The sequence below is a fragment of the Cinclus cinclus genome, chromosome 14, assembly GCF_963662255.1.
Source record: "Cinclus cinclus chromosome 14, bCinCin1.1, whole genome shotgun sequence".
In the NCBI taxonomy this organism is placed as follows: Eukaryota; Metazoa; Chordata; class Aves; order Passeriformes; family Cinclidae; genus Cinclus; species Cinclus cinclus.
In genome coordinates, this window is record NC_085059.1 from 14,143,540 (window position 1) to 14,156,310 (window position 12,771).

The 12,771-nt window shown below is 41.0% G+C and overlaps 1 protein-coding gene across 1 annotated transcript in view; it reads right to left on the bottom strand.

The window, feature by feature from the left end:
- The window catches only part of ADAMTS2 (ADAM metallopeptidase with thrombospondin type 1 motif 2), a 168,290-nt gene that overhangs the window by 35,442 nt on the left and 120,077 nt on the right, over window positions 1-12,771 (bottom strand). The window contains exon 5 of the mRNA XM_062501880.1: window positions 8,779-8,862. Within this exon, the coding sequence (XP_062357864.1) occupies window positions 8,779-8,862 (84 nt within the window). The remainder of the gene's footprint in view (window positions 1-8,778; window positions 8,863-12,771) is intronic.

Below are 12,771 nucleotides of genomic sequence, written 5' to 3' on the forward strand. Positions count from 1 at the left end.
CAAAAAACATCAATTCCTTCAAGGAGCTCAATAAAATTCTGACTGCAAGGCTCAAAAGCAAAGAATGCTGTAAAATGAAGTTAAGAAACTTCTAGTTTTCTAATCTTTTCTGATGTTTGCTAATACTTCCATATTTCATAATGACCTCCTTGTGTACATTCCACCAAGTGAAAAATCACATCATTTAAGTGTTTCACATCATTGTTCAGAAAACAATGAAAACACACACCCTGTCAACATATGCTTTGTTTAAGGGTATCCAATTATTTGCAAAGAAGTCCTGAATTTGCATGATCAGCAAAAAAGCACAGAAAATAAAATGTAAATTATTTCCTAATAACCACTGCTTTATAGCTTTCCTCTGTCATCTCTTCTCTGCCTGCTAAACCAAGCCCTTGTTGGTGGAGTCCATCACAAAAGAGAAATATTTGTCTCTGAATGAAGTAAGAGAGCAGGTTACAGCACTCCTCTGATTAACATCGAGTCTGCCAGAGGCCAGACCAGCCTGGCACAACAAACCAGCAACTCCCGTGGTTCAGGCACTGCACTGGCATCTGCAGTGAGTGAACAACTCTCTCACTGTACACTGAGGTCCCTTCCAAGACCAAAACCACAGGCTCAGTCCAAGAGAACTTCAATGCTTACTTGGCTTGTTAAAACATTGATTTTAGAGATTGTCTTCAAGCAAATGAAGTTGGACCAGTTGGTTAATGTGGAGCATTGTGGGGTTTTTGCATCCAACATGATAGGGAGAAAGCAAAAAAATCCTGTGACATAAAAGGCAAAACTGAGAACACAAAATTCCTACAAAGTATGTTTCATCTGACCCATCTTTTTTGCCAAGGACACAATTTTAACATCATAAAACTGAGCCTTACTGCTCTTTAAGTTGGGAAACAAGACATCCAGTAGGAAGTCAATTATTTTGAGTGCTCATGTGCTACAAATATAAGTGGCAAGTCAAGGACCTGTAATGAGGAGGGCTTCAAAGAGTGAAACACTCAGTCTGTCAAGAGTGTCAGTGCCAGATTACTCAGATCATCTGGTCACTAATCCATTGTCTTTCCTCACTGCAATGCAGCAGCCTGAAAAGAGAAACCCACTTGACTCCCAGCAAATTTTCACCTGAAAAAAAAAAAAAAAATCACTTTCCACAATTTGCCAAAGACTTGCAGATCAGAAAGGTTTCAACAATGCTAATGGAAAATATTGCATGGCCGGGGAACCATCAGTCTGACAGAGTCAAGCTCACTGTGCTGAGCAACTGCACTGGCTGAGACCAAAGAACCACGAACACCATGGTCCTCTCCTCACAGTGGGCAATGGTATGGCCAGGGACAGGAATTAGAGGTAGTTCTTCCCTCCAAAGAACCTCCAAGGCTCCAGTGGTCTTTGGATCAAAGACTTCCTAAGTCAGGCATGCCTTTATACAGAATTTTATCCACTTTTCTGGCTGCCTTGACTTTACAGATAAATGCTGCTGTCCTGAAGAGAATAGCTTAGGAGATCATGGGACCAGGCAGAGCTTGTTAGTAGACAGGGCAGATGTCATACGTTTTAGAAGGATGCTGTCCAAAAATTACTCTTGTAGAGATATCAGATAACACTTAATAATATTTTCTTTTGGAACTCAGTGTGGGTTTCATCAGAGCCCAACCCCTTATTAAATGGACAAAGCAAATGAGAAAGAGGAAAAGAGATGAGCTGTGTGCAGTAATAAGGGCTGAAAGGGAAAAATCCCTCTTTGTCACACTGCAAACAGGGAAAGTTTGGGGGCCAGCAGGCTGCACATGGAGAAGAGGTGTAGGTGTGTGTTAGTCTTGGCCAGCAAAGGGCCCACACTGCCAGGAACTCACAGGTCCTGCAGCTGGCTGGGAGCTCTGACCTGGCTGGGAAGGATCTCTTTCCAAGCAGGACAGCAGGCCTGTGGAGAGCATTACTCAGCTGATCAGCAGGAAAACTGCCAATGGAAAGGGAAACTTTCCTTCTCACAGCAAGAAAAGCAAAGAATCTGTGAACTGCTGATGGAAACAGATGGAGATGTTGGCCAAGAAGTGGAAAGGGCTCAGCTGGGAAAACATCCCCCAGGCGAGGAGACACCACAGAGGGTGACGAGGACAGTCTGCCCTACAGAACTGGCCGAGGCCTTTTCTCTGGGAAACTCAACATCCACCAGTGCTGCACTTTTTCCTTCCTTTTTTTGATTCTGCCTTCATTTCTTCTCCAGTCCCTTCCTTCTTAGATGGAAGCAGAACGACAAAAAGAAAACAAGACAAACAAACAAAAAAGTAAATAAAAATAGAAGACAACTGAGTTGTGGCTGCTATTCATACAAAGAGGCAAAGCAGGGCAGTAAGAAATGGCTGAAAGCCAGAGAGGTCTCTGAACCTCCTTTGCTGTCTATCTTAAGCTTTGGGAATTTAGAAGTTCTCTCAATATGAACACACTGAAGAACAAGTAATTAATGAATCCAACTGGAAAGTCCTTCAAATACTTGTGGAGACTGTGGGACAAGGAAGAAATATGTAATCTTTTTCCCCTTAACAATGTCAAAGTTATCTTATAAGAAAACTGCAAATTTAGTCTATATTCTATCCAAACCTTTCAAGAATGTTGAAGCTGCTGGACCATGTGAAAGTCATACTGGTGTCACACACAGAATGGCAGCTCCCCTTAAACAGCTGTTTTCTTTATCTGATATTTTGCATCCCTGGGTACAACTTTGCAAAAGTGATGATGAGCAGGTACTTGATGATAATAACTTAAGAAATTTAGGCTTGTCAGAAGCTTGGGACCTTTCCTAACTCATCCATTAGGTGGTGCTCCAAGAGAACCAACGGAGAAGGCTTTACAGCTCCTCAGTAGCTCCAGGAGGAGCAGAAATATTCTTAACATGACAGGCTTCAAACTATAGTAGGAAAAGTTGGACCACAGCAGTGCATACATTCAGGAAACAATTTAACATATGACTTTTCCCTTCCTGAATGTGTAAACTCTCTGCAAAACACACTGTTTACATTGCTTCTACTTGGCACTTCTATTGTTCATTGGATATTGGATTAGAACTTTTATATTCTTCTCTCATTCTGAACAAGACAAGCCAAAGATAAATAAATACAATTATTGAATGTCCATGGTAACCAAACTAACAAAAATAGCTCATTCAGCAAACAGTCATTTTGCATTCAAAGGATTTGTAAAACTTTCTTATGGCACCAGTTTGTAAACATTTTTCAGTCTCTAATTCTGTATAAATGTAAGCAGATCAGGAATACAAAGCACTGTTTATGCTATCAGTCAGCTCCACATTCTTCAAGGTCCCAACAAAACACACTGGGAAATTATAAGCTCTAAGTCTAATATATAAATAAGTGAATACAACAACTCACCCAGATAAAAAACAGGAGGGGCAGTATCTCTTTTCTTTTTCCCTATATGAAGCATATGGAAACAGTGAAAAAACATTAACAGCTGCCAAAATGCTACATCATATGTAGGACCTGGCCTTGCAACTCAGCCTGTGCAGAACTGGTTACTGGATGTGGCCAAATTCTGGTGCCAGAAACTCCATTTCAGAAACATTTGTAAGGCCAGGGTTTGATTCCTGCTGATTCATTCAGGTCTTCTGCATCTACCAGTGTCAACTCACTCAACTCACATTCATGACTTAGTACAAGGAGAGTCTGGAGGAGGCTCAGGAAGATCTCAATATATATAAATACCTATTGTGCAGGGAATAAAGATGACTGAGACAGTCTTCCCAGAGGTGTCCAGAGAAAGGAGAAGAGGCAATGGGCAAGAAAAACAGCCTTTAGGCTGTTTACTGTAGTTTCACCGTAAGAGTGGCCAAACATTGGGAAGGGTTGTCCAGAGAGGTTATTGAGTCTCTGGAAATATTAAAAAGTTGGACAAAGCTGGACACAGTCCTGAACAACCTGCTCCAGGTGACCTTGCTCTGAGCAGGGCAGTTGGACTAGATGATGCCCAGAGGTCTATTCCAAGCACAGATGTTCCATGACCCTGTTGTGCAGCTAACAACCTCCTTGCATTGCCAGGCACAGGTGCTCACAGCCAGTGTCTTTGCACCCTCCTGGAAGAAGCAGAGGTAAGTGGAGGTGCTCATCCCTTTCCCTCCAGGGAAACAGCAGGGTCAACAGCAAAATAGAAAGGACAAACACCAGATTTAAGGGATAAACCTGATTTGTGCTTCCAAGGCTGTCCTCTGGGAAATAGAGAGAAAGAAGAACCTAACTCAGACTGAACCAGCACTTTCATCTTGGCTGAACCAAGAACGTCTCCCCTGCTTGCATCAAGCTTAGACATGAAAAGGTCAGATGGCAGAGACAAAGAGAGCATCATTTTATGAAAAGATCAAAGGTAAAGTCCTGTCCCACATAAAGGCAGTAGGGGCTCTGCTAATATCTCAGACATAAAAAATTGAGAAGTCCTTCTCAGTTGAACAGTCCTATGAGGTTGTAGGCATCCACCCCACAGTACCTTCTTCCTGAACTGCCATCTCAAAGTCATTTAAGTTTTCTTCCATCCTCTAAGCTATTTGAGAGGATCTCTGCAGTGGTAGTCAGGTTCCTCTTTCACTCTGACCAAGTTAACACATGGTCAGAGTCCAACCACTTGTTAGGGTGCCAGCAGTGGTTTGCAGCTTATGTAGGTTTTCTCTCCCTACTGGTTGCATTTCCAGATGCCACGGAGCAGAGCCAGCATCCCTCAGCCCATCCCACCCTGCTCCAGGCTGAATACAGGCCACTTGGGCTGTGCATGGTGCCTAAGGAGAGCTCAGTGGTGTTCTGCACTGCCACATTCCCATTTCCCAAGAAATAACCGGCACAAATCCTCAGGTGGCTGCATTTATTGAAACCCCTGCAGTCCCTGCAAAATTCTTTCCAAGTGTTTTTTCATTAATCGCTGTATTAATTGCATTCATCCCAGGTAAACATGTGCTTTCCTCTGCACTGTGGAAGGCCAGCTCATCTGCACACAGAGTCACCATTGTCAATGGACAGAGCATGGGGCTGGAGCCAGGAATTTATGAGGTCTTATCCCCAGCCTGCCAGTGGCCTTCCGTGTGGCCTTGGAAAATAACACTTAACATCTTTGTTTTTTTAGCTGTAAAATGGGAATAATAATCTTTATTCATCCACCTCAAAGAGGCGATGAGAGGATTTTATGCAGAGCTCAGTATTTAAATGTTTCCAAACAAATTTTAGAATAACCAATCATTTTTAAATGCATGCTCAGCTCATCTCTTGCAACCTCCTCTGCACTTGGTGCTCGTGGCTGCTTTGCTTATTTCCCTGAGTATTCTAGAGCTAGCTGGATTACAGAGCTTTTACAACCAAAATAGGTCTAAGTGGAATAATTTGCACAAACATTGAATTATATTAATCCCAAATGTATCCGCAGTTACCAAAATTTGGAACCAATCTTCCTACTACTGGTGTAAAAAAGACAGAAGTGAGCCAGCTCATCTTTTTCCCATTTGAAGGAAAATGCACTGCATGTACCCTGTTCACTTATTTGCAGTATCCCATCACATCAAAAAAGCCAGTGACTTTGGAAGTCAATGCCAAGAAAATGCAGATAAATGCACGGTGGCTTCTGAAACCAACATGGATATGGAGCAGCCTTTGAAGAGCACGTTTTTCTATCCTAATAATGGAATTGATAAATGGGTGGGCAGCAGCAAGGCACAGCTGAAGCCTTCACATCAGTCTGTGGTACATCATTTGTTGGAAGTACTAAGAGCAAAGTGGGGAGTCTGGGAAGGGCTGGCAGCTTCTGCAAAGTCCTGCAAAGCTACCCCAGCCCCAGCACAGCCACATTCTGCCTGCTCCCCAAACACACCACTCAGCCAGAACCCAAGCCCGGGGCTCTTGACAGGGCCCAACCTGTCACCCCCTCAAAGTCCACTTACACAAAGTGCTGATTCAGTAAAACCATATCAGATTTTTTTAATTTGTCCCTGAAGTAATTTCAGCATGTGATCACTAAGGAATATCTTCTGTTTTTTCATCTTACCAGGGCAATTAATGCTATTCCTGAAATTACTGAAACTTCTGCATGTACAGTTGCCTGTGTTTGAGAATATTAAAAAATAAGTAGATTTTAAAGAGTGGAGTACCTTCAAGCAAGAACCAGTGAAAGGTTGGTTGCTATGCAACTCAAGTATTGTCCATATTATTCTTATCAACAGATGACATATTGTATAAAATAATATAATTGTCTAAAATAAACCACAATACAGTAGAAGACTGCTCAGGGGTGGAGAATTGGCAATAGCTGAGAGTGCTGTCATAAACCTGACGTTGATGGTACATACTTCATCAATTACAGAACCATAATGTAATTATTATGATTATTTAAATGGCACCCTTGATAATATATATAAATTGCCTGCAGTGAAGCAAATGAATCTGAAGATATTAGCTTCATGCTTTCAAAAGAACTGCTTATTCAAACAAGACTGGGATAATATTTTCATGTTGTGAAGCCAATCACACTGCTTCATTCATGCACTGCCTTAACTTGTACACACACCCTACTTAATACTATGTATTTTGAATATATATTTTCCTAAAAACTGTCAGTGCTGGTGTGTGGGATAGTAAAATATTTAAGGCTTTGTTCTAATTCCTCAGAACAGATTCAGAAAATAAAAACTATACACTTCTTCTCTTTGCTTTTCCACTACTAAATTATCCCAAACCTTTAAAGAAAAAATCTCCTCAATTTCTACTCCCTGGTACTAGTCCTCTGATCAGGATCTTTAAAAACATGAGCAGAAAAGGACATATTCTTATACAGCCAGGGCATGCAGGTTCCCACATCATAAAGTAGAGGAGCTCTGGAACTACATCTTTTAGATATACTTTTTGCTATTTTTATAAGGCTATAGATTGTCCTTCATGGAAACAAGAATCAGATATGGAAATGGGAGAAAAATTATCTTTGGGGCAAGCTTGTGACAGCAGAATTATTCCACTGAAACCAGCAGGACAACTCAGAAGCTAAAGGATTGTCCACTGCAGATTGTGGATGCAGAATATCCACAAGCAGATTACACAGACCTGCAAATGCTACTTCTGTGATGTGGCCAAAGACCCAACAAGAAATGATGGCTTCTGTCCTCCACCCCAACTCTCTTCTCTAAATAATATGAAATGGATAACTTTCAAATTACAAATGGACAAGGCTTTGCTCTTCACAAGAAAACAAAGATCCTTAAGATGGAATGATGACTGCTCTAGCCACTGTCTGCCATCTGCAAACTGGCAAAAATTACCAGAGCTCACGCAGACAGATCTGTAGGGCTGAAGATGAATAATAATAAACACATAACAATTATGAAACACCAATGAACCAAGGACTGCAAAGAAGTGACTAGTCCAGGTATTAATTCTGCTGGCTTCCACCACTATTGCAACATCAGATTTGTATGAGATTTGTAAGTCAATTTGCAATCAAATTTTTGCCATTATAGCAATTATATTTCAACCATTTTGTAATTCAATTTCAACTACACACTCCGTTAATTTTCAATCACAAAATGGCAAATGCGACCTTTTTTACTTTTTACTTTAGAACATACACCTGATTAAGCTTACCCAAAGCGTGTAACTACATCATCATTGCCATCATCATCATCATCACTGCCGAAAAGCAGAGATTGATTGGTGTGTTTAGTTCTCAGATAGGGAAGCTCCAACAGAAAAACTCAATCTGTATCCAGATAATCAGTCTCCTACAGAGTCCAAACTAAACCTGAGAGCTCCCTCATTTGCACCAGGGAGAAAATTTCTCAGCTGGTACTGAGCAGGGTAAGCTGGTGAATGCCAGTGGACCTTCACCATCTGCTCAGGTTCTTTGCTGACAGCATTCCAGCAACTCCCATGAATAGACACAGAGTCACCCAGAGTCCAGGTTTACTACATGAACATGGAAACCTCAGCAACTCCAGTCACAGGAAGGTGCATTGGACGTAATCACTCTGCTCTAAGCAGCTGGGCCTGATGCTGCATTGGAGAGCACCAAAATCACACGTCCTTAACCAATGCAGTTATCAAAACACTTGAAATGCCCTGTTCCTGTTTCCATGGAATCTGATGTTGACTTGGCAATAACAGGACACAGGTATTGAACAGATCAATACTTTGGAAACCCATTTAGCATTTTACTCCTCTTTACCCATGTTTTGTCTGTGGAGCAACCCCTTTCACAGAAACTGAGATAAAGAACACTTGATATTTTTAATTACAGATTTGATCTGCAGAGCTCTTTCCTTCTAGCTCCTATTCCACAGAACACCCATTTAACTTTAAGTACATGTGTAGTTCCACTGATAATAAGCACAACAAAAAATGAGTTCTTAGAAAGACACCGTAGCCCACAGCATCTTGCGGAACTGCCTTGTGTTTACTGTTACTTACATACAGTTGAACCAGAACACATGTTTTCTTTGGAAACTAAAATGTTCTCTATGTTTCATGGACCATTCCAAACAAATCTGAAAAGACAGACTGCCAGAGCTGAGCAGTAACTTCAAATGACACAGGGGAAACCCAGAAGAAATTAAAATTATTTAAAATTTAAAGATAAACAGATATATATAAACACGGAAGTTCGTTAGATACACAGACCAGTAAGAATAATACATATAGATTAAAATACAAAACAAATACATGTCCCCAGTAACTGCAGCAATCATAAAAGAATGAGGTCTATAGATATTGATATCCTCCATTTAAATTTACCCTTCCTTACCTTGCCGTAGCTCAGCAGGATTATCCTCACCAACACAACGTTAATGTGAGCACCCAGGGACTCATCATGATAAATTTCATTAACCTGCAAAAGAGTTCAGTGCTTTAACAATGGTAACTATAAAGGCACTGATATAGCCAGTGCCTTGTATACTCTGTCATTAGGCCAGACACCACTTAGTGATCATATTTAAAACATGAAAAATTCCACTAATGAGAGAGGGAATGATTTTGGGGTGTTTTTTTCCCAAACTCTGCTGTACACTCCCAACAGGCGATAATTTAGGGAATCATTTAAAATAAATATAATACTCAGAGACTTCAGATTAACAGGTATATAAGTGCCAGCCTAATTGCACTTGGAGGTATCATGGTACACCCACACGAGGCAGCTGAGATGACCCATGTGTGCCCACGTGTGGAGCATGGCAATCCAGACAAAATCCCAAATATCTCTCTGCTGAACAGGACCATGCATAGGGAAGGGGATGAGTGAGCAGAGAGACAGGACCTCTCTCCTGAGAGCCAGTCACCAGATCAGCTCAGCTGCACCCCTGTAACTCTTCCATCCAGGACCCATCACATCACATCACATCACACCACATCACACTCTGCCAAGAGGATGTGACTCCCCCAAAAGCTGGTCAGGCACATGGGCTGGCTTTATTGTGCATCAAAACTCATCAGTGTTAAACTTTGCACAAAAGAACAAAAGCTAAAAAATGTCAGGAAATTAAAATTGTCTTCATTTTTTTTTTTTTTAATACCAGACCTACATAACTGAACACACACACAAGGAAATCACTCCAGGAACACTGAAAAGAAAACTGTAAACAAAGAGTAGAGAATGAAATGTGGAAGAATTATTATCACTTAGGAAACACTGCTACAAGCAAGCTGGGCAAATATTAACTGTTAACAAGGCTGATTTAAGTATTCAGTGATGAAGACTGCATGAGACTTGGCCAAATGGCAGGGGTTTAGCTTTACAAATTACAAGAGGCAGATGAGATCCCTGCAAGGCAAGTTCCTTCCCTAAAACCTCCTTCCCTTGGTAAAGGTTGCACTAAACTGAACTGTTTTGCTGGCTGGACCTAGATTTCATTTATTCCTGCAAACCAGATTCATTACTTCAAGCTAATAAATAACTTTCAGGGAACCTTTCATTTGAAACATGGTAAATAATGTCCTGCTACTTCAATCAGCCCCAGTTTTAATGGCCCATATTTTATCTCTTCAAAAAACATTAAAATTAAATACATCAGTGTAGGTTTTGCTAAGCAATCCCCACTGACATTTTAAAGTGAATTTTAATTAATTTCATCAGTATTTTTTGACAGAAGAGCCTTATTTTATGCCTGGTAGGCATCCAAGTTTTCAACAGTCCTGAGCGTCCTGCTGAACTGCAGCTCCAGGAGGCTCACACCCTCCAGGACACCTGGGGAACATTCTGGGGGATGCCTGGGACCCAGGCTTGTTACTGGTTGATGAGCAAGCAGATCCTTGGATTAAGATGGTGGATGAGGAGCCCATGGCTATGAGTGGCTTCAGGGGCTTCTCTTTTCATTGTGGTGTAGTGGGAGCTGATTATGTTAAAATCTGCTTTGTAAACACCCCCTCTAGAAATCAGATCATCTCTTTGCATGTTTAAATAAGACTTTAGAAGACTAGCTAACTTTATATTCTGAAATTTTAAAAACTCTCTTATTTTCACTTTGAGGACCACTGCTCAAGACAGATTATGAAGAGGTAGTACACAAACACACTTTGCTTTATAAAAATTCTTTCACCCAGGAAAAAGACCCTTGAACACTGTCAAGGGAGGCAGGGATATTAATTTGTCTCCCTCTTTGTGTGATGAGAAGAGAGGACTTTTATCAAGAATATGAAACTGAAATAAGCTGCGAAGTACCTGTACATGAAATGAGTATTAAAAACTGCTGTGTATAGAGGACAGTAAACACAGCATGTAAATAAGTATTTAATTAGTTCATAAAGCATAATCTAAATTGGTGCACACCACTTTCTCATTAACTTCCAGAATTTAACCTAAGCCTCCTTTAACAATCATTGAGTAACTGAACAACTGTATCGCTGTTGTGTGCCAAAGGGAAACTTGGCTTGAAAACATTGATGGAACAAAATTAAAGCACTGTTTGACTATTCATGCAAATGACATCTAACAAACAAACTGTGAATGAACAGAAAGGCACAAGCACTGTAAAAAGCTGCTTGGTTCTCTTGGGATCCTGGATTTTCTGGGAGACAGCAAGCCAGTTCAAAGCTTTGGGTCTTAGTTTCATTAATAAGGATGAGTCCAAGCCCTCTTCACACAGCATCTTCCTCTGAGCTAAACTGTGGTTTGCCAGGAGTGTCTCACTGTACATGAATAATATTCTGAAATAGATGCTTTTCCTTTTTTTCTGCACAGTCTATATCACACCTATTTGTTTCAGGAACCTGTTAGAGATACAAATGAGATACTGTGCTCTCAGAGGTTCATGAAAATGCACACACTGAATGGGTCACCACAATCCCAAGCTCAGATTCTCCACATTTCCGCCTCTTACTTCAACCTGAAAGCAGAGTCGAGCTAATGCAGCTCAATATATAGGGCAGAAAATGACCAACTAGCCTGTGCAATCAGAATGCTCCAGGCTTGAGAGCAACTCACAACTTTGAGACTTACTGTTTGAAAGCAGAGATAGCCAGACAATGGAGATACATGTTCAGATGTCTGTGCAATAAACACACAGCTGTGGAAAAGACTGCAAATACTTTTCCAGCACTACATCTCCATGTACTTCACCAGGATATCCTGGTTCATTTCAACAGAAGAAAAGCCAGAGTCAATCTCCTGCTGCTCTTAGATCAGTAAGTCTAAAATTAAGTTGTTGCACAGGAGGGAAAAAAAAGTACACAGAGACCATCCCATAATCACAGCTTCTGAACTGAAGGCAGTAAATGAATTAAATCCTGATATATGTCCTACAGTGATTCAGCATTTGTAGAGGGTGATGAAGAAGGCTGGGTAAATCTCAAAGAATTCAAAGCACAGTGAAAGACTGTAAAGAGACTTTCATCACGCTATTGTAGTTTGCCAACTATTTTGGGATATCTCTGGTTTCTTTTTCTGGGATATTTCAAAGGAAAACATGCATTTCTATTTAAAGTTTCTGTGTAGAAATCAGGCTGGCACAGATTGGTGCTACATAAGAAAAACAAAGACTTTATTTACTTTTTTCATCTGTCCCTCTCTCCTAATTTTATAATTCTTCTGCCTTGAGCAAATTTCAAGTCAGCACAGTAAGCACATAGAATACATCAAAAAGCTAAAGGCAAGCCAAGTGCCTGTGAGGTGCCTCATGCTTTGTAAAAGAAGCACTGGAAAGTTTTGATTACCGAGCGAAGCATGGCTTGATCCTAAAAGGGAATTTTAAAGTTCCTGTAACACAAACAGTAATCAACAGTCTGCAGTTCTGCTAGTCTTGGTGCAGAGCAGGTTACCTGCTGATAGAGCTGGCAGGATTTTTAGGAAAAGTCAGGTGGTTCCCTGGATACCTAATTAAACCAATGCAACATAGGAGAATGACCAGCATATTTTGGCAAACCATCAGCAAACTCATTCATGCAGTTTGAAGGAGTTCCCAGCCTTGCAGAGTTTGTTAGTATCTGCTATGCAAAAGGCAGATCATTTCATCACAACATAGCTCCTGAACCATAAACCATCGGGTTTGTCCTGAGGCAGCTCCATGGATTGCTCCTCACGCCTGGGTGAGCACTGTCCAACGCCTGTTGGACATTTCATAGCTTCGGCCTCAGACTACATCAGTGTCAAACAGCTCCAAACCAGCACCAGCAGCCATCAGAGGGCACATCTGACCATTTGGAGAGGGCACAAACCAAGAGTCATCTGGTTTTGCAGCCACCACATATTGCTGATCCATCCAAGCTGATTAGCCTGCTCTTTGATCACCCAGCATCCTTACAAAAC